Source organism: Rhinatrema bivittatum, chromosome 2 (genome assembly GCF_901001135.1).
Source record: "Rhinatrema bivittatum chromosome 2, aRhiBiv1.1, whole genome shotgun sequence".
Classification (NCBI taxonomy): domain Eukaryota; kingdom Metazoa; phylum Chordata; class Amphibia; order Gymnophiona; family Rhinatrematidae; genus Rhinatrema; species Rhinatrema bivittatum.
This window is the reverse complement of record NC_042616.1, coordinates 183,762,743-183,789,400: the sequence shown is the minus strand read 5'-3', so window position 1 is coordinate 183,789,400 and position 26,658 is coordinate 183,762,743. Positions and strand designations below refer to the sequence as shown.

General features: G+C 41.4%; 1 protein-coding gene across 3 annotated transcripts in view; it reads right to left on the bottom strand.

Moving 5' to 3' along the window:
- Nucleotides 1-16,276: 16,276 nt before the first annotated feature.
- NXPH1 (neurexophilin 1) overlaps nt 16,277-26,658 on the bottom strand; it is a 610,521-nt gene continuing 600,139 nt past the window's right edge. For all 3 annotated transcript variants that reach the window (XM_029588959.1, XM_029588961.1, XM_029588960.1), the window contains one exon: nt 16,277-18,195. In XM_029588959.1, the coding sequence (XP_029444819.1) occupies nt 17,434-18,195 (762 nt within the window). In that variant the 3' untranslated portion in view covers nt 16,277-17,433. The remainder of the gene's footprint in view (nt 18,196-26,658) is intronic.

The following is a 26,658-nucleotide window of genomic DNA, read 5'->3' as shown; positions in this document are numbered from 1 at the left end:
GTCCTTTGAATGCAGTTCACAACAGTATTAACCTGAATAACTTTACTCTAAATCTCACCAGGAGTTAAAGTTCCAGCATTAAGAAACCTCTCTACATAAGGGATAACATGGGATTTAAAGGGAGGAGTGCTGATATGTGTATAGAGTTTTTATCCTGGTTTATGCACTCATTTTTATGTGCAAAACTCGTTGCTGCAGAGAGAGTGAAATTTGCACACAAAAAAATGCATGCACAATTGAAGGTAATACTGTACATATAGCCCTGTACACAGAGTTGGTGGTTCCATTAGGCAAGTTAAGCAGTCACTAGAGTGCCAAAATTTTGGAGAGGGAAAAATCTTGCTAGAAAGAAGCCCAGAGGGGTATTGTGATAGAACAAATACTAGCAAAGAAGGAAGCACTTGCTGTGGTCACTATTGTCTATAGCACGGTGCACTGTGCTAGAGTTCCCTCAATAGGTTAGTTGTGGAAATGGGGATACATGACTGAAGGTTCACCTAGTGTACCAAATACTCTTGCACTGTTCCTGTCTGCATACCTTATTACACTGGGGCCTTAGATAGCAAAAGATACAGATACAGAGAATAAATAGTGTGAAAACCAAATTATTTCTCTTTCGAACTACCCTCACAGGATCTCTCACCATACAGTTGGTATTTATGTATTTGTTTGTTTATTTATTTATTTGTGTTTTTGTGATAGGGACAGGCTTGTGCAATATATTTTAATGGAAGGACAGGGTAGGTGATAGGTTAACGCCTTATGCGAGAAAATAAACCACAGAAGGAATCTGTAGGGTTTGGGTTTATAAAATTTGTGAGAGGAAGTATAGCATGCAGGCTATGTGACTCAGATAAGTGTGATGCTAAGACAATGGCCTAGATAGGAAGCAGATGACAGTCTGTGTAGCAGAGACTGATAGCAGTTTTTATAACAGAAACTAAACACATGGCCACAGTCTGTGTGACAGAAACTAGACTAATTGCTAGTTTTGGACAGTGGTCTGAGTGCTATAAAACAAGATACTGAGGCAGCTGGCAATTTGGCAATTTTGTACAGCCAGAACACCAACATCAGTTCCTGCTTTCTGAACCACTGTAACTACAGTGTTGTGTCCTTTCACAGACTGATCCACAAAGAACACTTCTGACTTGCTGAGGACCAAGGGAAGTGATATTGTACATACATGTAAATATTATTGCTTTACTGAAATACTTTTATTATATATAGTCTTATTTTATATATATATATATATATATATATATATATATGTATCTTCATTATATACCGCTATTACATACTCCCATTGCTGTTAGTTGTGTTACAGCCATACTGTATTGTATAAGCAAATAATAATAGTGGTTTCTAAGCATGCACAGAAAATAAAGGATTTTAGTAAGCCTTATACGTATGTCTTGACTCCATTTCATAACACATGGCGTCATGAACAGGATCACATAGCCTCAATTTGTTGTCCCAGGGGAAAAGAGACCTGGCAGAGAAACTCAATATACTTTGGCCTAGTTAGACTGGGTATGAGCCATAGTATTGTATGGTACAGATCTTGGATGGCATATGAGTTCCTGACATGAACTGGGACTATGAACCATTTCTGTTTTCCGAATCTTTGCCTGGTGCAGTGGCCACTTGCCTTTCCCAGTGATGTTGGGAAATACCAAGTGATTCATTCATGCTTTCTGGCTCTTATTTGTCACATGTAAACAGTTGACTGACAGTCAAACTGCCTTTCAGAAAGAGGTGGTTGGCTTGCAGTGGCAAAATGAGAAACTCCGTGCTCAGTTCAGGAAGAAAGAGTTTCTTATTGATGCTGCTGTGGAGTAGCATGACTGTGCCAACTGGCAAAGTACTGGGACAGCTAAGGCTTACTCTGCAGTGCAGATTAAGAAGCTTTTGGCTGGGCTCAGGACAGTTTAAAACCCGACCCTTGCAAAATTGCCCGCATATCCTGGGAGGAGGGGGAAGCTACCCTCCCATTTATGATTCTGATGTGAAAGGCATTCTGGGTTTTTTTTTTTTTTTGCATCCGCTTACTACCACAGATGCAACACAAGTACTAAAGTTTTAAAACCTGAAAAGAAAAAGGGAACTAAGAAGTTAAAGAAGTTTAATGATACGAGAGAAGCAGTGGGAGAGGAGGAGTGGATGACAGACAATGAGGCTGAGGGTGTCTCTCATACACAGACACAATCAGAGAAGGAGATTTGCCCCTATAGTCCCAAGGGGCTTAGCTTCCCTAGGTAAAGTTTTCGTATAGGTGGCAGGGGAAATCTGTCCTCAAATGGCGGTTAAGACTTTGGGAATGTGAGGAAACCCAACCTTTTTAGCCCAGTGAACTGGGTTCATTGGTCTTCCATATACACCCAGCTCCTCATAGACAAAGGTAAAGGTCTGCCATTAGTTAAGGAGAAAGGGAGGGAGATGTGCCCACCCTAGAGGGAACCATCCTGGAATCCTTGCAGAAACTGTACCCCCAATGGGGGCTCCCATACTTTAGAAAAGCTTTTAAGGAACTGGAACACCTTGCTCAATGGCATCAAAAGCCTTAAAGCTGTTGGCCCTATTCTGTACTAGTATTAGGTGCTGTCCCACAGTGGAGATATTAGATAAGCAAATGACAGCTGGTTACTTTAAACGATGGGTGACTGGAGCTAGCCACAACATGTCTGTGGTCGTCCGGATGATATGGACAGCACTAGCCACCACATATCAGGATGACAACCAAGATTCAGATGATGCTGATGATGACTTAATTTTCTTTTGGGTGCTCATAGATTTTCTACAGGAATATGAGGATGGGGGGGACCAGAAGTGGACCCTTGTCCCAAGAAATTTTAAAAAAAACTGCTCAGGAGGAGAGGAAACAGCCTGCTTTGCTCATTTTCCCTGGATATAAAATGTAGTTTGCTTTCCCCCTTCCTTTTTCACTTCTATAGTCAGGGAAAGTGATCAAAGAGGGATAGGAGGACACTCTTTTACTACTTTGTCTGCCTGATGAAAAATGTATCTGCCTGCTGAGATCCCACTGCAGAGGATGAGTGTGAGGCTTCATTCATCTGGCCTGGATCAGTGACAGCTACTTCTCCCACCAGATTGAAAAGCCTGCTATGTATTCCCGATTGTGCTCATCTTTACTGCTCTCTTGGAGCTCTGGTTACTGTTATGTTCATTGTGTTTGACCCCCATGATTTTGCTTTATTACTGATAAAGGTCAGGTTCTGACATAGGAGCCTCATAGTCTGCTATGGGACTGGTGGCAGGACTCTATTATTAACCTTTCTGTCTTAACATGTTTAGCGATTGCCATTGTATTGATTATGTTATATGTTAAACTACTTATTCAGCACCTTGTCTTCCTTTGACCTGTGTTTTTTCTCTCCTGAGAGAAAGGGGAAGGAGTGTATTAGTGACAAGTACAGGCTTGTGCAAGGCATTTTGATGGAAGGACTGGATAGGTGACAGGTTAGCCCCTTATGTGAGAAAATAAAGCACAGAAGGCATCAGCAGGGTTTGGGTTTGGGAACTTTGTAAGAGTAAGTACAACATGCAGGCTGGGTGACCTAGATAATTGTGATGCTGAGCCAACAGCCTGGACAGAAAGCAGGTGACAGTTTCTGTAACAGAGACTGATGGCAATTTCTGTAACAGAAACGGAGCACATGGCCACAGTCTGTGTAACAGAAACTGGGATCATTGCCAGTTTTATACAGTGGTCTGAGTGCTATAAAACAGGATACTCATGCAGCTGGCAATTTGGTACAGCCAGAGCATGGACGCCAGTTCCTGCTCTCCGAACCACTGTATCCAGAGTGCTGTGCCTTCACACAGACTGACCCATGAAGAATACTGCTTACTTGCAGAGGACCAAGGTTTTTTGAAGGAGTTAATAAACATGTGGATAAAGGTGAACCGGTAGATGTAGTATATTTGGATTTTCAGAAGGCGTTTGACAAAGTTCCTCATGAGAGGCTTCTAGGAAAAGTAAAAAGTCATGGGATAGGTGGCGATGTCCTTTCGTGGATTGCAAACTGGCTAAAAGACAGGAAACAGAGAGTAGGATTAAATGGACAATTTTCTCAGTGGAAGGGAGTGGGCAATGGAGTGCCTCAGGGATCTGTATTGGGACCCTTACTTTTCAATATATTTATAAATGATCTGGAAAGAAAAACGACGAGTGAGATAATCAAATTTGCAGATGACACAAAATTGTTCAGAGTAGTTAAATCACAAGCAGATTGTGATAAATTGCAGGAAGACCTTGTGAGACTGGAAAATTGGGCATCCAAATGGCAAATGAAATTTAATGTGGATAAGTGCAAGGTGATGCATATAGGGAAAAATAACCCATGCTATAATTACACAATGTTGGGTTCCATATTAGTTGCTACAACCCAAGAAAGAGATTTAGATGTCATAGCGGATAACACATTGAAATCGTCGGTTTAGTGTGCTGCAGCAGTCAAAAAAGCAAACAGAATGTTGGGAATTATTAGAAAGGGAATGGTGAATAAAACGGAAAATATCATAATGCCTCTGTATCGCTCCATGGTGAGACCGCACCTTGACTACTGTGTACAATTCTGGTCGCCGCATCTCAAAAAAGATATAATTGCGATGGAGAAGGTACAGAGAAGGGCTACCAAAATGATAAGGGGAATGGAACAACTCCCCTATGAGGAAAGACTAAAGAGATTAGGACTTTTCAGCTTGGAGAAGAGACGGCTAAGGGGGGATATGATAGAGATTTTTAAAATCATGAGAGGTCTAGAACAGGTAGATGTGAATCGGTTATTTACTCTTTCGGATAATAGAAAGACTAGGGGGCACTCCATGAAGTTAGCATGGGGCACATTTAAAACTAATCAGAGAAAGTTCTTTTTTATTCAACGCACAATTAAACTCTGGAATTTGTTGCCAGAGGATGTTGTTAGTGCAGTTAGTATAGCTGTGTTTAAAAAAGGATTGGATAAGTTCTTGGAGGAGAAGTCCATTACCTGCTATTAAGTTCACTTAGAGAATAGCCACTGTCTTTAGCAATGGTAACATGGAATAGACTTAGTTTTTGGGTGCTTGCCAGGTTCTTATGGCCTGGATTGGCCACTGTTGGAAACAGGATGCTGGGCTTGATGGACCCTTGGTCTGACTCAGTATGGCATTTTCTTATGTTCTTATGTTCTTATGTTTCAAGAAAGTGTTATTTTACATACTTGTAAATATTATTGCTTTGCTGATATACTTTTATTATATATTCTTATTATATATATATCTTCATTATATACTCCCATTACATACTAGGGGTGTGCATTCGTTTGCAACATATTGGCAATCTGCAACGTATATGTCCATATTCGTTGTATTCGTAGGGTCGCGAAACGTATCGCGATTCCCAACGAATATAACATATCATCCGTTCCATACGTTTGGCGCCACGTGCTTTTCTTAGTGGCCATTTGAAATCGGAGAACGCCATTTGGGTTTTTCCATAGCCAAAAACCAGTCCTTTCCTGTGAGTCATCAGTGACCTCACAGCCCTGTCAGAGTGGGTCGGACAGGTTGGCAAGGAGACCAGAATGCAACTTATCAGTGATAAGAATATTTGCAATGCAGCCAATCGCACTCTCACTCAGTGGTCAGTGACGCTTTTCCTGATGACCCAGCACTATATACACTTAAGCACACAGCATACCACTCACTTTCTTTGCAGGGGTGGTGTGGGGAGGTGGTCTCTCTGTGGAAGGTGGCTGTACTCAGAGCTAGTCTGAGTTCTCAAATCTGTATTCAATTGCTAGCTAGGCTAGCTATTTAGATAGAAAAAGATATTTGTTCTGCATTTGGCTGCAGTGCCAGCTAGCCCTGTTTTTTTTAAGCACTTTTTTTAGTTGATCTGAGATGGTCTCTCTGTGCCACGGAGAGAAGCTGCTAGCAGTGGCATTTTTCTGCTTAATTTACCCCCTGGGATAGGTTGCAAGCACCATTTGGGTGTTGTGGGTGGGAGAGATATATTCAATTTCTAGCTAGTTTGCTAGAATTTCCATTGAAAAATATATTTCATCAATTGTCCTGCTGTGCCAACAATTCCAGCTTTTTTGTTAACTGCATTTTTTTAATTGAACTCACTCAGTCTCTCTGGGCACTGGGCATCAGTGCCAGTGGGCACTGGGTAGTTTTGCAGACTCGAGTATATTGGGACAGTGGGTGTCTGAAGCCAAATCCCCAGTGGCCTCTTTTGTAAAGAATGGTCAGGCAGGCAGAGGTCAGTACCAGAGGTCAGTCCGAAGAGGTACTACCTGAGAAGGACACAGGAACACACAGAGACACAGGGAACGAAGAGGCGCTGGAACAGGAAACACTGGAACAGGAGACAATGGAATGCAGGAACACACGAGGCAAACTAGAGCACCAACGGTGTCGACCCAATTGCCAAGGCGAGATCCTGGGGACAGCAAGACTACGTGATGTCATCGGGAGGCACCCCACAGGTTTTCCTGCCTTGGACCCTTTAAAGGACTGCACGTCGGCCGCGTGCGCACCTAGGGACATGGCTGAGGACGCTGACAACGCGGAGCCCCAACGGGAGCTCCGCCATGAGGCCTGCGAGGAGGATGGTGAGCGGAGAGCCGAGGACACCGTGAACTAGCTGCGGCAGCAAGGGAGGGGAGCCCGAAGCTGGTTGAAGGAAGCACGAGGTGAGCAGGCCCAGCTGTGGTGCCAACGAGGCTGGGATGCGCAACTGTAGTCCAACTGATGCTACATACAAATACATTTGAGAAGATTTCTCCTATTTTACAATCCCTGATACTCTACAGGGCCCAATTGAAAATTTTAGTTCTAGCCTTCAAGGACCTAAAAGGTTGTGTAATAACTTACCTCTGTTGCCAACTCATCCCACATATATCTTCCCACTTACAATTCTTATCACAAGCCCGCTTATGAGTGCACCTCAAAAGTATCAGGCATAGAGCTCTCCCGGTTCAGTCCCAACCCTCTGGATGGTGTTTTCTGATGTATTTTTCTCTGACTGTCTTATTTTTGGCATGCTTATGATATAACCCTTTGATGTCTTTATGCTCAACTTAATGTGTCTTTATTTTAAAAGGTGCGCTCGCATGTCCATGTGTTGTGGTTCCTGCTGCACGCACATGGACGTGTGGATTTTATAACATGCACGTGCTAGTGCGCATGTTATGAAATCTGTGGGCCGCGTGAATTTTAAAATCCACACACACATGTGCAGGTGGCGCGTGGAGAGGAATTTTAGTAAGTTATGTGCGGCGATACAATCTGGCCTTCCCCCGTTTCCCTCCCAGTCCGCTCCTTAATTGGAGCGGACTGGGAAGGAACTTCCCTACCCCCCTACCCAAACTCCCACCCTCTTTCCCTCTCCCCTCCTCTCCTCTCCAACCACTAAACCCTTCTTTTAAACTTAATTTTTTTTTTGTTTTCTTACTTACTGCTCTTCTGGGTTCCCTGGGACAGCGGCTAATGGCACGTAAGTGCCTATATTTGCGTGCATGGCCATTTTAAAATTCAGCCATATAAATGTTAGCATTGACCTGCCATAACACACTTTGAGCTCTCTAGTTGGAAAAGTGTGAAATAAATAATGATGATGATGATGTGTTGTAAAGCTAGCAAACTAGCAGATGACCTCTGATGATCCTGTTAGCCTTGTTTGGCTGAAAGCAAATGCTTTGGATAACATATTTAGGAACACAGATAAAAGCAGGAATCCATCATACAAGCAAAGGAGTAAAATTATTTTAGCAACATTGGTAAATGCATAATATAATTTATATTTTCTCTGCTCTGCAAGCCAGGATCCAGGGCTTGGATTGAGCTGTTTCCTGCACCCAGCCCTCCATTGGACCCTCTCCTCCTCCTCCACCTCGTGGCTGTTGACCCCTCCCCCAGCTGGAAGACTGCCCTGCTTCTAACGAATGTGCTTTTAAATCTCCGTACAGGTACTTGCCTTTCTTTTCTCTGCTCTGCAAGCCAGGATCCAGGGCTTGGATTGAGCTGTTTCCTGCACCCAGCCCTCCATTGGACCCTCTCCTCCTCCTCCACCTCGTGGCTGTTGACCCCTCCCCCAGCTGGAAGACCGCCCTGCTTCTAACGAATGTGCTTTTAAATCTCCGTACAGGTACTTGCCTTTCTTTTCTCTGCTCTGCAAGCCAGGATCCAGGGCTTGGATTGAGCTGTTTCCTGCACCCAGCCCTCCATTGGACCCTCTCCTCCTCCTCCACCTCATGGCTGTTGACCCCTCCCCCAGCTGGAAGACTGCCCTGCTTCTAACGACTCCGCTTTTAAATCTCTGTGCTGGATGCTAAGACCCATATTGATGACATCACTTTTGAGCGACACAAAAAAGAGTCATCTATAAAAATCTAACCTGGTCAAGCGTCACGCGCTTAGCGTCACGCGCCGAAGGAGCGCGACAAAGGGGCCTGCCCCTTTGAGCGCCCCTTCGAGCAGTCCGGTTCGATAGACCGGAAGGACGTCTCCCTTGTGTCTGTCATAACCTGCCGTAGATACTGCGGTCAGAGTAAGTCTCAAACGGTTAGTCATACAAGTATCGGCAGTAATATCAAAGTGTTCCTGCTTGAACCAGCGGGTACAGCCTAAGCTTAGACAAGCTTAACAGTACGATCATTTAAAACTACTAACAGTAAGGCTAGCAAACGTTATAGCACCTGTCAGTGAGCCTCTGGTAATCTGATTCTGAACGACAATTAACCCTATGTGCTTCATGTGTCTGTTGCTTAATATTGTGAAGGCTATTTAGCACGCTGTACCATCCTCGCTCTCTTTACCAATGCGTTAGCGGGATTAATGCGTTGTTTCTGTGCCTAACCAGGACCTCTTTTAGAAGTAATCCACTCATATGCCTCTTTGCTAGTTTTAATGCATATGCACGTTATCAATATCAGTGTTTTACATCCTTTGCTATCCAGACACCTTTAAATAAGATAATCTCTGTCAGAATTGTTTAACCTACTGTACAACCGGCTTTATTAATCATTATCGCCGGAAACACTATTAGAATGGTGCTTTATCTGTAAACTGTATGACAATAGTTCTCGGTACCTTTCTGCCTTACAACTGTCTCACCAAACTCTACACTATTAACACACTGTAGGTTAACAATGCCTCCTTTAAGTGGAAACTGTTCTCTATCCTGCCACCTGGGACACAACCCATTTTTTCCCTTTACATTCTCTTATCAGACCCCACACCACCAGACTAAGCTCAGCAAAAGAAGGCTTATCCCAATATACACCCTCACACGCACTCAAGCCATCAGTTTATCTCTTATCTCCATTATTCTATTTAACGCACAATCACTCCAAAAGAAAACCCATCTACTACATGATATTCTCACAGATTCTAAACCAGAAATATGTGCTGTCACGGAAACCTGGTTTAAACAACATGACACGCCCCTCATCAACCAGCTACCCTTAGAAACCTACGATGTTTTCTCTATCCCTCGGAAAAAGAAAAGAGGTGGTGGCATACTCTTGGCTGTAAAAAAGGAGTTTCAACTACTACCCCAGAATTGTGATATTCCAAACCAGTACGAAATCGGCTTTTTCAAATCTAAGTCGCTCCAACTATGTCTCATTTATACGCCCCCAGGCCTACTGGAGAAAGATTCATCTCCTCTTATCGAATTTTTTGCAAATTCTCTATCCCCTGACATACCCACAATTCTCCTAGGGGATTTTAATTTACACGTGGACACCTCCCCGCAATCTCCAGCATGCGAAGCATTCCTTTCCTCTCTTGAAGCAATGGGTTTCCAACAAATCGTGAACGCTCCTACACATAAAGCTGGCCACACACTTGATCTGATCTTTGTCAACTCCCCCATCAACATAAACAATCCCCCTACATGCAACACAGTACCTTGGTCTGACCACTCCCTGATTCAGACTAAACTCTCTCTCCCGCAAATGTCCCCCATCACACCCCAGCAGCCCTTTTCTTTTAAATTTCGCAAACCATGCGATATAGATACCATCTCACAAGCATGCGCTGACATAGACAACCAAATTGACGCCTCATCCCCAGACAATGCCTTCTCTACCTGGATCAATCTCACCCTCAACATTGCTGACAAACATTGCCCTCTTATAACGAAAACTATTAACCCAAACCGTAGAAACAGAAAACCCTGGTATACGCCTGATCTTAGGAATCTGAAAATCCAACTCAGAACAGCTGAGAGGTCATGGCGCAAACATCAATCCCCTGCAACCAAAACTTTATACTACCAGCGAATGCACGAATATAGAAACTCCATCCTCCAGGCTAAACGTAGTTACTATGCTAAAAAAATACATGGTATGCAATACAACCCTAAGGCCCTTTTCACCATGGTGGCGGACCTCACTTCTCCTGCCCCCACGCAAATATCAGCCAATCCCTCTAAAAACCGCTCCAATGAATTAGCTCAATTTTTCAAAAACAAGGTCTCCTCCATCACTGCACAATTCTCACATAATAACGTCAATATTTATCTGCCCACCATCAACTCTCCAGTCTCCCTCTCGTCTTTTGACTCTTCATCCTCTCTCGAAGTACAAAACATCCTTAAAAAATTAAAACCATCATCTCATCCTTCCGAAACTATCCCCACTAAACTCCTGCTAGCTATCCCCGAGGTGATTGCCAAACCCCTCTCAAATATCCTTAACTGTTCCCTAGAGCATGGCACAGTCCCCAATGTTCTTAAACAAGCAGTAGTGAAACCACTACTCAAAAAACCTAATCTTGACCCTGACACTTTATCTAATTACAGACCTGTCTCTAACTTACCCCTCCTAGCTAAAGTTCTTGAAAAAATTGTCAACTCACGGCTCTCAGATCACCTGGAGCAAAACAAGATTCTCCCATCCACACAACACGGTTTCAGAAAGCAATTAAGTACTGAAACCCTGCTACTCTCTCTACATGATACCCTCATCAGAGGTACAGACTCAGGTTCTTCTTATCTGATTGCCATGCTTGACATCTCAGCGGCATTCGACACAGTCAATCATGATGTCCTCCTTAACATCCTCAGGAGCATCGGGATCACTGGCAATGCCCTTTCCTGGATACGATCGTATCTCCAGGATCGCCTTTTCACAGTATTAGTTGATAACAATGAATCTGACCCCATCAGTCTTCCCCAAGGTGTGCCCCAAGGTTCTTCACTCTCCTCCACCCTCTTTAATATATACATGCTCCCCCTTACCACCCTCCTCACTAACCTCCACATCAAGCATTTTATTTATGCGGACGATGTGCAACTTATTTTCCCATTCTCTGACTCTCTCCTTACTGCCCTTCGCAACTGGGAATCCTGTCTCTCAGCCATCAACAAATTACTAAATGACATGCAACTAGCGCTAAACCCCAGCAAGACTGAACTTTTAATTATATCTAACAGGCCACCGCTCCCAGACATCCCACCTGCATACTCTTCCACAACTTTCCCATCACACGTTCGCAACCTTGGTGTTTTCATTGATAACCATCTTACATTCAAACCTTTCATTAAATCTATCATTAAGGAATGCTTCTTTAAGCTCCAAACCATAAAAAAACTCAAACCACTGCTACACTTTTCTGATTTCCGCACTGTACTACAGTCTATCATTTTATCTAAGGTAGACTATTGTAATGCACTTTTTCTAGGCATCCCCGCTACCCATATCAAACCCCTACAACTACTACAAAACGCTGCCGCCAGGATACTATCAAACACGAAAAAAAAGAGATCACATCACCCCCACACTCATCGAACTTCATTGGCTCCCTATACACTCTCGAATTCTCTATAAAGCCTGTTCCATCATCCACAAAAGTCTGTTGAACTCTAACCTGAATTGGATTAACCCCCCACTCCTCCCCCGCACCTCGAACAGACCCACACGTACTGCCCTCCAAGGAACCCTACGTGCACAACCTATCAAATCTTTCAAATTATCGTCCACTATAAACAGAGCTTTCTCCCTAGCCGGCCCCTCTATATGGAACTCCCTGCCTCCTGATATACGCCTGGAATCATACACACCCACTTTCAAAAAAAAACTGAAAACATGGCTCTTCCAGCAAGCTTACCACACATCACCTCCCATTACATAAATCCTTACTGATTAAATAAGTGATTCTCCTAGAATCTGATACGCGACTTATGATTTATTTCTCGGATTACGTTGTATGCCTATCGATTTTGTACTTTGACTCGGCTATTTATGTACTTATCTTTTGTATATAGTTTTGGTGATATGTATATAGTGATTTTGCTGTTCTCAATTTTATGTAAGGGCCCTGCCCAAAAGTTAACCTGTTTGCAATGTTATATGTAAGGGTTCTGCCCAATGGTTCCTGTTTAACTGTAAACCGATACGATGTGTGAACGGTTATCGGTATAAAAAAGACATTAAATAAATAAAATAAATAAATAAATAAATATGTCTAAAATGCTATTCAAAGATAGTAGACATGAATCTGATATTCATTATACCTGATAAATACATGCACATTGTAGGGAGATCATTTTGATTATCAGGAAAAAAGGAACCCAAGAATAATGATGTAAGACTAATTAAGATGTCTTCATTCAACCAAACACAATCACCACCCAAAGTACACAACATGTATTCCAGAAAACATTTTAGTGGTAACACAAGCAATGCTCAATTGGTTTCACTGGTATATCTTTCATGCCATTTCAAATAGCCATATTAAACATGAATAGTATATGAATATATCATTTAATGTGGGACCCACACTCATCTCAAAACATTGGGACTCGGGATTTTCATTCAATGTTTTGAGATGAGTATTTTCTTTATTACAAATAAAAATTGAGCTTTGGATTGTGATTCGGGATTTTTATTCAATGCTTGCCAAATGAAATGTGTGTTTACATTGAGCATTCATCCCATGATATATGATCTATGATTTTGAAGTTCGTCAGCATACTGGGAGGTTTTTGTAGAGATTTTAACAAAAAATTTAAAATAAAAAAAATAAAACAAAGTGGACTTAAAATAAAGTAAAGTGACCCATTACCAAATTTGAGTTTGATTGATATACAAACTCTGTGAGTGTGGGTCCCACATTAAATGATATAAGCACATACTATTCATGTTTAATATGGCTATTTGAAATGGCATGAAAGATATACCAGTGAAACCAATTGAGCATTGCTTGATTCAACCAAAATCCGGATTTAGAAAAGTTACCTGCTAGAAGACATCCAAAGGGCAATTTTTTTTCAAAGTGGTGATAAGGTGATCACAGACAAATTTTAGTTGGCAATGTTTAGGAAATATTTCAGCTGAATATTACCAGCTGGATTTTGGACTGCTATTTGTTCGGCTGGAGTGGCCTGCACAACCTAAATGGCTAAACTTAGGACTACTTTTTGTGCAGCTAGGGTGCCTGCCTAAACTGGTTAGTGCTGAATATCACTACTAGCCAGATAAGTCATAAGCCCCCTGCCCCAGGAATGCCCCTGGAGTAGCTCATTTTGCTGGCTATAATTCCCCACCTTATAAATTTAGGTGCTTAAATTTTACTGGTCAATGGAGGAGAGAATTTAAAAGCAGAGGTTTTAACCAGCTAACTCACAAACTGAAGGATTTATCATTCCACTATAAATACAGGAGAATGATGAGCTGCAGCAAGGGGGGGACATTAGTGTGCACCCGGCCGCATCGAGGCAGTGCGTTTTCACCCTCTGCAGTTGCGACAAGGAGTACACTATCACCCCCATAGCAACTCCGTAAAAGGTGTAGCTATTTCCGGTGCTACTGCCAGAGATAATGTGTTAAAAATTATCACCCACAGCAGTACCGGAAACAATTTTTCCTAACCCCACCCCAACCCCTTCCCTTTCCCTTATTTAAATTTTATTTTTCTCGATGTGTTCGTTATCAAGTGCATTAGGGCGATATTGCATGTGATAAAGCCCTAAAGGACACGATAATGGCCCATCGCATTTTGAAAAATGACCCTGGTTAGACCTTTTGAAAATCCACCCCCTCAATGATTTTAATTAATTAAACTAACAACTTCTCCTAGGCCCTGTATATTTTGGGGAAAGCAAATAAACTTGCCTTTATTCAGGTTTATAAGCCATCTCTCACTAGCAATTGCAAAATAGATTTAATAGCTTTCATATTATATCAAAATTCCCTAATTCAAAGTCACTTCTTTAATCATTTGCATACATAACCAAACCTCTCAAAGAATTCTTTCTTAAATTTTTTATAAACCATATATAACTGTGTTAATGTAGGACCATCATAATAAGCACTCCCAGTCACTCGATCTTCATTGCCTTACTCTTAATCATCGGTCCAAATGAAGCATAATTTTTACAAAATAAATGCAAAAAAAACCTCTTGCACACTCTTACTGATAGATAATTGATTTCATCTAGGGCAATATTATATTAGAAGTAGTCAGTGTAAGTGATTCATGCTTGCTAATATAGCATTACTATTTAACAATAATAACAATTTTGTTACACAGAATAGGAATAGTGTGTGTGTATATATATCATTGCACTCCACACATATATATCTCATATAAATGAGAATGTATTTGCATTCAAACTGTATATAAAATGTGTGAAGTGCAATTATAAATGTGTAAGGTATAACAAAGTGAATGTGATAGAGTGGGGTCCAAAGATGTGAATGAAAGAAAAAAATGAGATTTAGATTAGGATACAAGAGATGGTATTATCTGTACCAAGGGCTTGGGATGTATCCCTTAGAGCTCTCACTCGCTCTCTCCCTCTCAGTCACACATGGTCTGTCCCTCTCATTCTCATATATTTCCTCCCTCTCAAATACCCATTCTCTCTTCTTCTTTCATTTATACCTTGGTTATCTTGGTAAAGCTGAGTTGGTTTGATTTGAAATCTGAATCAGCTTACATTAAAATCCTCTTAGCAACATAGGCAATCACCATTAAAAATTCACATTTCAATCCAAATTAAGTGGCAATCCAGATGAACACAGATCAGGGCTCTGTATTGGTCAGTGAATTGGAAGGATACAACCTTTCCACTCTTCAGCTGCCAGCAGGATGGTCTCTGCCAGTGGCCTCTTCCACTCTTCAGCCACCAACTCACATCCATGTGCCTGCATTTCTAGCTCTGACCTACGGATGCACCACTGCCGTCCTCTAGCAGCCCACCTAATGTTATCAACCCCAGCCTGAAATGATGCACTGTTGCACAAGATGTTGGGAAGTCACTGAAAACATTGGCAGGCTGCAGGATTATGACAGTGGTGCCCTCTGTGGGCAGAAACAATAGAGAGCACTAAGAGGTAGGCAGGTCACTAAATGCAGATGTCAGCTTAGTTCTGGCTTTCAGGCCAAGGTTTGCCCATCCCTATTGTAAGTAGGCCAAATTGGTTTGCAAAATGTGATTATATCCATCTCATCAGAAAAAAAGTGATCCAAGATCCTTTAAAAGTATATTGTACACAAAAAAATTGTAACTAGTGTTTAAAAACAGGTTTTTAATTATTTGCAATATTATCTGAATGGATACAATAATCATTTGTTCTTGTTATAAATTATTTTAGTGCATTTTTTATTTATGTAGTTTGTTCTAGTTATCTTTCCTATTTTCAAAAAGCTAAAAAGAAGGATTGAAATGTATCAAAATCAGCACCATAGGAAATAATAGAATCTAAGCAGTGCTTGTGAATGGAGTGGAGAGATTTATTGTGGTTCCACCTCCTGTGTCCCTCAAAATATATTTTTTCAGTTGATGATGAATATTTCATTTTTGGCAAATGCCTCATGAATGTCTCCTACTGCATCAGTCGCAATTTGAAAACACCAAGTTATTTTCCACGATTTCCCCTTCAGGAGCCAAAAATAATGTGGGTGATTTGAAACCAATGTGTTTATACCTGCCTAAACAGATTAGTCTGTGAGGTTAGAATAGGGTCAAATGTGAGCAAGATAAACATCAGCAACTCCTGAGTAAGGACATATGCTGTGTATGAATAATTGCTGAGCAGCATTCATTTGAGAGAAAGTTGACTGATAGCTAATGTCAATTATGTGTGGATCCCTAGGCATAATTAAAACTTCCACAGTAATTGTTTGTCTGGCTGTCTAGATTGACAAGGAACTTCTGCTTTTGTAGCAGAACGGTAACCTATATATATCCAGTTACGGTGTAATCTTCATGTTATATCCATTTAAACCAAAAAATATTGAAACTCAACTTTATTTAATGTTTATGTACATCGTATCTTTTGTCCAGAAATAAAATATCTAAATACAGACAGACTGTAATGTTGTCTATGTATAGCGTTCAACAATACTTTAGCTGAATAAATGCTTTGTACATTATTCTGTCCTTTTTTTAATGAAGTTTACAGCTACATTGATAAAACTGATTCCTCATTTCCTTGTTTGTTTTAACCAATAACAAGCAGAAAGACAATTACAAGTTAATATTAATAAGCGGCTCAAGGAACACTGGTTAAACTATATACAATACAAACCATTCATACAAATGAAGACTAGGATATTGAATTTGTTACAATATACTGTAATAAAGATATCAGTCACTTATAACTTACATGGTTTCTATCGAGTACAGTATTTTCTTTCTTATATAGCTTGGTAGTTTTCAGCTACACAATTGGTCTTGACTCTGCAAATGTCAACGGCAAATACAGCAATATGAAATCCTAATGTCTTTCCACATGTAAATTCTAAATGTTTGGACATCTTTACTAAAAACAGGCCCCACCACAGAAAAAAAGCCACCTTACACTACCTTGAATGTGTCTATTGTAATCTGGGAGAAAGCCATTCTTTTCTTGAGTTCATACAATAAATAGTGCTATCCTGGAGTGTGTATTCCCTCTTTTACCACTGCATACTCCTAAGGGTATTATTTGTTTCCCCGTACAGCTTCCTTTTGCACAGAATAAACCATTAAGACAGTGAAGTTTGTTCATTGGAGTATATTCACTATTCAAAATGAAATTTCCATAATAATCTGTGTTAACAATTGCTCTCTGTATGGTTAATCCTTGGTGCTTGATGAGAGGCTATCCTGATGTATTATGTATCAGACAATGAAAGCCCTAGTAACAAGAATCTCACTGCCTGAAAGATAAAATATATGTGTATGCACAAGTCCAGGTTTTTTGAATCCATTATGTCTTACTAATATAGACTGGTACATGGCGTTAACTAGGAAGAAACAGCATCTGATTGCTTTCCAAATGTATATTGTCTGAGCAATTGGCTGTCTTCAGCAACAGAGTAGACACATTCCAGGCAATAGATGTGGCTTTCTTCTTCATGGTAAGAGCTCTGTCTCGTCATGACCCCTTTTATTCCTCCAGCTTCAGTCTCATTCATATTTTGTCATCAACCAGAAGGGAAATAGGGTGTATCACTGTGGTAGTTGTAGTCAGGACACACTTTCTGTACTAGTTTATAATCTGTGCTGTAAAATGAAATGTAAATGCAGATTACTTTGAAGGGCTTGGAGCACAGCCATGACACATGACTTTGGGTCTGCTCCTGGTAACATGTTTTTGAAGGATCATAGTTGCAATGTGTGTTCTTGGTAGCCTTGTCAACCTTTTCATACTCAACACGACAATTGAAAGACTTGGAATCTTTGGAATCAATCACCGACTGCTGTGCCAAGTCAAATTCCACAATCTTGGTCGGAGGCACCAAGCTCACGGACACATTCCCTTGACCGGTGGAATTATGCCTGAAGTAAACACTAAAGGTTCCATTGCCATGGTCTACAATTTTTCCAGTTATTAATAGGTTTAACTTGACAGTTTTAATGTTGGAGTGAAAATCACCCCAGCCAAACATTTTCTTAAACTTCCCTGTCTTGACAATAGGCCGTCTTTTAGCTCTGGGCCGAGGCTCTTGCAGGTCTGTGGAGTTCCTCAGCCATTCCCAGAGATCCTGCTCAGAATAAGGTTCTGGGGTGTCATACCGTAGATCCAAAGCGGTTTCATTCTCTTTGCCACGCAAAGTCTGTGACAGAAATCGACTGATGGATAAGTCTTTGCTGCTTTCTGTCCATATGTGCTTTAGTGTTGATTTGGAGCTTCCTGATTTTAGGAGTTCTGATTTTCCACCATTTGTTAAATTTGCACACGTGACCTAAAATAATAAACAGAAAAAATATGTCTTATGATTACTGTTAACATCACAGAGAAGTATGCAACATTAGCCATAAAACTTTGGTAAAATTACAATAACTGCACAAGATTTTTATAAATAACAAATTTCTTTATATTTGCCCTAAATTTCATTTTAATGCCTTCTACAACTGGATAGAGTCACAAGCATGCAATAAAGTTAGGTTCCAATTTTCTGTGTCTGATGCACTGAGCACTTATGTTACATGGTACAAATAACAGATGTGGTATTGTCTGCAATTCCATTTTTTTTCTATTTATTTTTGTTTATATAACTATGAATGTTTATTTTTACCCTGCCCAGATCTATGGATGGGTAGGTTAGAAATGTTTTAAAATAAAATAACAAAACCTTACAGCAGATCAATATTTTGTAGCAGAAAGTCAATGGAGGCAATATTCAAATGTTTTTATATTAGTAAATGTGTTTAATTTAATTTAAAATTATCTTAGCTGCCTTTCCAGTCCCAAGAGACACTCCAAAGAGGAGTACATAAAGACAGAGCAAATTAATATACAAGCATCAGACTATAATAAGTCTTTTTTTTTAACCTTTCTTTATTAATTTTTGGTAAAAACTATATATACAAGCCACAATAATCCTGAACAGTATGCACAGCAAACCCTTCAAGAACTACCCTAATGGGATTGAAAATTGCCCTCCCCATAGTACAGCCAAGCATTTCCATAAAAAATGAAATGGATTAAAGTTTCTCTCCATCTTAATACCTTCCGTGCTCCATCTTGATCATCCTTGAAAAACTAGTGAATCAATGAATAACCCAGAATGTAGCCTCTCTTGTACCACCATCTACTCATAACACAGAGCTTAACTCAGGCACATTACGTGGTGAGATCAAAAAGAGCAACTGAATACACATTTTAGCAACTACAGTGCGGTCTGGAGCTCTCCAATTCCCAAGAATCTGCCCTCACTTTCTTCTTCTGTTACCTCGATAAGCCTATGTAAGAAGATGTTTTGTTTTGAGAACAGAGAAAAAAGAACCAGCAGGCTGTGCTGCTGAAATCCACAACAAAATGAATGCACAGTAATCATCCTTTTAATTTAAAGTATCTACAACGTTAGAGGCTTCCCCTTCACTTGATAGCAAAACATCTAATTTTGTATTGTACCATGGAGGACAATTGAAGACTTCTTTTTTTTTTTTTTTTACTTCTTTGAAAGTGCAGAAAAGAAAATGCAGCCTAGCATTTGATGGCTTTCTATTTGCCCCCACAGTGACTAAAGGGAGATGCTCTAATGAAGGTAATGAGAGTATACTGGTTAATGGAGCAACAATGAAGATATCTAAAGTACAAAGAGAAAAGACACAAAAAGTGCTTTTAGCAAAGTCCTGGGGGGGAGGTGGAGAAAAGGGGGGAAAAAAAAGTAGGTTAAAAGGAGAAGTACAATAATTGTACTGGTGTGAATTGAACTAACCTGTTCTACTTACTCCTCTCATCCACCCTTCCTGACCATCCCTGCTTATTGTTAACCTCTCCAGTATGGATGAGAAACAGGCACGGTACATTGCTAATGCTCATCCTATCATTATGCTCCGCAGAAAGCAGCTCTTTCACATCTGTATTGCCTGCAATCACGTTGCATGGGATTACACTGCAAATCCCCCAAGAACAAGGTATGGCGGCGCAGAGCGCATTTGACAGTGAAAGCCTTTCTCCTTTCATGGCACACCAAAGCAGGCCAACTACCTACAAGATGTGGATCTTTCTGAAATACTCTCTAGTCAAAAGGTGTGGCCTCTGATAAAATATGAATTACACTGTTCTGCATCTCACATTACAAACACATTGGATTATTACTTGTATAGAATATTTTAAGCATTTAAGGTCTTCTAGTCATGCAGACGGCCCTGAGACTATTTTTTTCCCCATGGTTTCTAAGAACTGCTTTTGTGTTACAATGACTGATAAACGGTTAGCAGCTGTGGAGTTTGCTGTTTTGAAGTGCTTATCAATGTAAAGAATTACTGTATCAGGCAGCATAATAAAGAGTAGATTCTGTATACTGCTTTTTTTTTTCCAAGCACCATTTTTATGCATGAATGTACATCCATAAATAGGAACACAGATAAGCTTGTCTAAATACTCTGTTATCAGGTAGCTAGGCATATAAACCAAATGTTCACATTTTTATGTGTGGGTCTATATGTATGTAAGTATTCACCAACAGAACACAGTTTTCTCATTTGCAGCGATCCCTTAGCCAATTTTTCACCTTTATTTTCCAGTAAAAACGGTATTCACACTAAACTAATATTCTTGTTTTTGAGCTGTGTGTAATTAGTTCCTGGTTGTTTGTAGTTTTGCGTTGTTAGCTTTTATAGTACATACACTCTACATTAACTGTGTATTTTGTTTAATATGGTATTTCAAGCTGACATAGCAAAAATAAAGTATAAGCATATCTTTAAACATAACACAACAACTGATTACAGGCTTTAATATTTGCTTTTCTATATTCAGGTATATGAATATTGCACTGTGCCTATCTAAAAGCAAACTCATAAGTCACACAGCAACATTACTGCCAACTCTCATAATTCTACAAAATTCTTGAGCCATGTAAATGGCCAATTATCTGGAGGTATTGGGCCAACAGCATTATTTTGTCACACTACAAATAAGATATTTAGGTCATACAATAACTTTGACCTACCTTACTTATTGGGCATATACAGTTTGAAAATTATATATTAACAAAATGACTAATGCAATAAATTGAGCTTTATTTTTCACATGCATCACCATATACTTCATTCATGTACATCCTTGAAATATAATAGCATTATGTAAATTTCATATGAGTATTTCCATACCAAAATGCTGATTTAATTTTGGTTTACTAATAAAGTATTAAGGTTGCTATATTAATCTGCTTTCTTACCCTTCTGTAAAGGGTAAGAAATGTGTTGAATAAGTGCTTAAAACATTTACAAATCTAAACAAAGAAATATACTTTAATATATGTAATGGTTGGAATGGCACTGAGGCACATCACTCCCTTTCCTTCCATCCCTTTGCTTTAAAGCTCTTTATTAGGGATGTGAATCATTTTTTGACGATTTAAAATATCGTCCAATATATTTTAAATCGTCAAAAATCGTTAGAGGCGATATATAATAGGAATTCCCCCGATTTATCGTCAAAAATCGTAAATCGGGGGAAGGGGGAGGGGAAGGGGGAGGGCGGGAAAACCGGCACACTAAAACAACCCTAAAACCCACCTGACCCTTTAAAATAAATCCCCCACCCTCCCGAACCCCCCCAAAATGTCTTAAATTACCTGGGGTCCAGTGGGGGGTCCCGGTGTGATCTTCCACTCTCAGGCCACGGGTGTGTTGATAGAAATGGCGCCGGCGCTACCTTTGCCCTGTCCCCCGACGTCACGAGCATAGGAGATCGCTCCCGGACCCCCGCTGGACCCCCAGGGACTTTTGGCCAGCTTGGGGGGGCCTCCTGACCCCCACAAGACTTGCCAAAAGTCCAGCGGGGATCCGGGAATGACCTCCTGCACTCGAATCATGTTGCCGTAATGAAAAATGGCGCCGGCCATACGGCCATACGGACGGCGCCATTTTGCAATACGGCAATATGGCCATTAAATGGTGCCGGCTGTATGGCCATATTGCCGTATTGCAAAATGGCGCCGGCCGTATGGCCATATTGCCGTATTGCAAAATGGCGTATTGCATTTTGCCGTATTGCAAAATGGCGCCGGCCGTATGGCCATATTGCCGTATTGCAAAATGGCGTATTGCATATTGCCGTATTGCAAAATAGCGCCGGCCGTATGGCCGTATGGCCGGCGCCATTTTTCATTACGGCAACACGATTCGAGTGCAGGAGGTCGTTCCCGGACCCCCGCTGGACTTTTGGCAAGTCTTGTGGGGGCCAGGAGGCCCCCCCAAGCTGGCCAAAAGTCCCTGGGGGTCCAGTGGGGGTCCGGGAGCAATCTCCTACGCTCGTGACGTCGGGGGACAGGAACCAAAATCGCGCCGGCGCCATTTCTATCAACGCACCCATGGCCCGAGAGTGGAAGATCACACCGGGACCCCCCCACTGGACCCCAGGTAATTTAAGACATTTTGGGGGGGTTCAGGAGGGTGGGGGATTTATTTTAAAGGGTCGGGGTGGGTTTTAGGGATGTTTTAGTGTGCCGGTTTTCCTACCCTCCCCCGATTTACGATTTACACGATATTTAAAAAAACAAAACCGCGACGATCCGATTCCCTCCCCCCCCCCAGCCAAAATCTATCGTTAAGACGATCGATCACACGATTCACATCTCTACTCTTCATAGCTTTGAAATACTGATATTATAATCCAAGTGGCTTGGAATGAGCAGCTGCAAAATTTTTGTTTTGGTTTGATTTTTCATTGGGTGGCAGGGGTTCATTTCTCAGTTTGTTTAAAATTGTGTTTTCAGTTTCGTTCATTTCCCAAATTGAAAAAAAACATTAAATGACCCCCAAAACCTAAAGCAAAACAAAAGAAAACTTCCCAAAAGCCCTCTACCCCTTCCACCCCTCCCCCTGCCTGGCAGAGAGAAGCCTGGGGCCTGGGTCTACACAACTGAGCCTCCCTCCCTGGGTCCAAAAATCCCCTATACTCCATACTTGAGAAATTTTTATTCCAATCACCCTGAGATTGTCATAGATTAGTCAAGGGTGAATGGAGCACACAGACTTTCTCCTCTCTCTCTCTTATACACACAAGCTCACTCACACATACGTTCATTTATTCACATACATACATACAAACACACACACACACACACACTGACTCTTGCTCACACACATACTGAGACACACTCTCTCACATGCATGCTTTTTGATACATACATACACACTAGCTGACACATGCTCGCTGATATACACGCACACACTCACATATGCTCGCTGTCACATACATGCACACATGCTCACTCACACACTCCCATGTACTTACACAACTCACACACATTCACTGACACACAAAAACACATACACACACTCTTACACACACATAACCATGCCCATGCTCACTGAGCCATTCACTTAAGTTAAAAAAAAATGTATTCACTTACATTGATGATTAGGGGGGATCCAACAGGGCCCTAGGAGAATAGTGTCTGGGAAAGGTGACTATTAATGTTCTAGGAGGAGGTGTTCCTAGGTATGGGAATAAGAGAGCTGCAAGATCATAAAAATTGCAGTTAAAGATTACATGCAAAGTATAAAGGCAGAAGAAGAGTAATCACCTCAAATTGGAGAAAGCTTGCTAAAAAATGAATGCTTTTACAAATTTTCTAAACTTCAATAATGAAAGTTCTGCCTTAACTATATCCAGAAGAGAATCCCAAATAACTGGCCCTTGCACATATAATAAGGGTTCCCTGAACTCATCCAACCTAACTGCTTTGAATGAGGGAATACAAAGCACATTTTGAGAATCAGACCATAGACTCTTGACTGGTCTATATATCATTAAGGCTGCATTAAAAGAAGGAGGTGCCAAACCACAAATAGCCTTAAACACGAGCATTACGATTTTGAATTTAATGCACCATAATATGGATAGCTAATGAAGCTTAGCTAGAACAAGAGAAATATGTTTATGAAGAGCAGCCTCAGAGATAATGCAAGCAGCCGCATTTTACACTAATAGCATGGCATGCACAGCAGATTTAGGTAAACCCAAATAAAGGGAATTACAATAATCAAAAGAAACAATGATGAGGGAGTGCATTACAATTTTTAAATCTACTTCACTCAAAAAAAGCTCACAATATTCATAAAAGTTGCAATTTTTAAAATGCCCCCTTCACCATTCTAGATATTTGGGGTTTCATGGTCAATTTAGTGTCCAGTAAAATCCCCAGATTGTGAGCCTTGGAAACAATGGGAATGGTGATATCATCCACCATCTCATTTGGAGCTTGTTCAGATGGAATTCTCACTAGATAAAGGGCTTTTTTTTTTTAAATTTAATAATAACCTATTCTCCACTAGCCAAGATCTCAACCTTATTAAACACACAGAAACTCTGTTGATGGTTTCAGAAATGGAACCCTGGATGTCATCCCCATAAAATTTAAAACACATATCCATATCTGCCATCACTTTACATATAGGAACAATGTAAAGATTAAAAAGCATAGCTGACAAGGCAGAACCTTGTTGGATACTTTCTTTTACTGAGAAAAGAGAAAACTTATAACCATCAACCACAATATTCCAGAGTACAACCTGTGAGAAAAGACTGAAACCATTTCAACACCACTTTCCCAGTTCTCATTTGATATAATCTTTTCAACAATAATGTGTGATCAATTGTATCAAAGGCCACTGCCAGGACCAGGAGCACTAGAAAGAACTCTTGTCCCAGATCAAAACCCCTATGAAAAGTATCTGCCAATGACAACTACAAGGTTTCACTATTATGAGCAGGTCTAAACCCATATTAAAATCTCATTTTTGTCTACAAATGTTTCCAACTGAGATAGAACAACTCGTTACAACATTTTAGACAGAAAGGACAAGTTTGAAATGGGTCGATAATTATTAAAATCATCAGCATCAGAATAAGCCTGCTTTAAAGACGAATTTACAGTTCCTTTTAAGGCACCAGGTACATGATCCTCGGTAACGGCCTGATTTTTAATACCCCAAAAGCGTAAAATCCGTGAGCTACACGAGCGGCCAGGCCTTGTGTGCGCCGTACGCATTTCAGAAGGGGCCCAGCCGCGCACGTAATCCCCGTTATGCACAGAAGAGCCAGGCCTCTGCTGGGGGGGGGGGGGGGGGGGGGGATGGGGGGTGTTCGGGGCGGTGCAGGACAGCGCTATCGAATGCTGTCCCACAGACTCGTGCACTTGGCCGGCTGCCGGCGAAGTAAGTTTAGAAGCTGGGAAGCTGAAGTAAGTTTAGAAACAAGGACCAAAAAGCAAAAAAGGTATGTTAAAGAGGGTGGGGAGGAGAGGGGAAGGATAAGGAAGGATAGACAGGGGGATAGGGAAGTTCCCTCCCAATCCGCTCCTTAATTATAAAATACGCGCATCCATGTGCTCGCGCCGGGTCCCGCACGCACATGGATGTGCATGCACTTCTTTTAAAATCTACCCCCAAGGGAACAATTAAAAAAAAAAGACTGGAAGAAAGTCTGCCAAATCCTCTCTCAAAAGCTTTAATGAGACATTAGAGCATTCAGACATGGGACAATAATTAGTTTTCATATTGGCAATAATTTCCAGAATCTCCCTCCTGGAGACTTCTTGAAAAAAATCCCATAAAACTGGTACATCAATGTCATCAACTAAATTATGGTAAGTTGGTATGGCTGAAAACTGTTTTGTAATATCCTCAAATTTATCTTGCAAAAACTGACCTATTTGCTCAACTTGCAGCATTAGTTTATTTCCTTTCTGCAGAACAGCTGGAGTAGAAGACAAAAATTTCACAATATGAAATAGTTCTTTCAAACTATTAGCTGCTGCCAGAATTTGAATAGAATAAAACAAGCATTTTTTAAAATCTACTTTCTGTCTATAACAATCCACTTCAGTCAAATAAATTTCCTTCTTAATATCATTAGACTTAATAGGCTATACTCAAAGGGGTAGATTTTAAAAGGTGCGCGTGGGAATAGATTTGTTCGTGCAACCCGGCGCGAACAAATCTACTCCAGATTTTATAACATGCGCGCTGCCGCGCACATGTTATAAAATACAGGGTCGGCACGCGCAAGGCTGTGCAAAATCGGCAGCCTGTGCGTGCCGAGCCGCGCAGCCATCCTCCATTCCCTCCGAGGCTGCTCTGAAATTGGAGCGGCCTCAGAGGGAACTTTCCTTCCGCCCCCCCCCCCCCCCCCACCTTCCCCTCCCTTCCCCTATCTAACCCACCCCCCAGTCCTAACTAATTCCCCCCCACCTTTATTTACAAGTTACGCCTGCCCGAGGCAGGTGTAACTTGCGCGCGCCGGCCGGCTGCCGGCGTGCCATGTTTCAGTCTGGGGGCTGGTCCAGAGGCCGCGGCCACACCCTCGGAACGCCCCTGGGATGGAACCACGCCCACAGCCCCACCACCGGAACACCCCCTGATGACACGCCGACCATGACACGCCCCCAACACGCCCCCCCCCCAGGAAAGCTCCCGGGACTTATGCGCGTCCCGGGGCTTTCACGCGCCGCCGAGCCTATGCAAGATAGGCTCGGCGCGCGCAGGGGATGGAAGGGGCAGCTTTTCAGGGGTTACGCATGTATCTTATGTGCGTAACCCTTTGAAAATCTGCCCCAAAAAATATAGTTGGTTAAGTGGCAATTAGCTAACAAAAAAAGTGGATTGTGGGACTGGTGGCACTATTCCCAACTTCCCCCACACTCAATGAATAACAAAGTAAGTTACCAGGCAGAGACTCCACACCC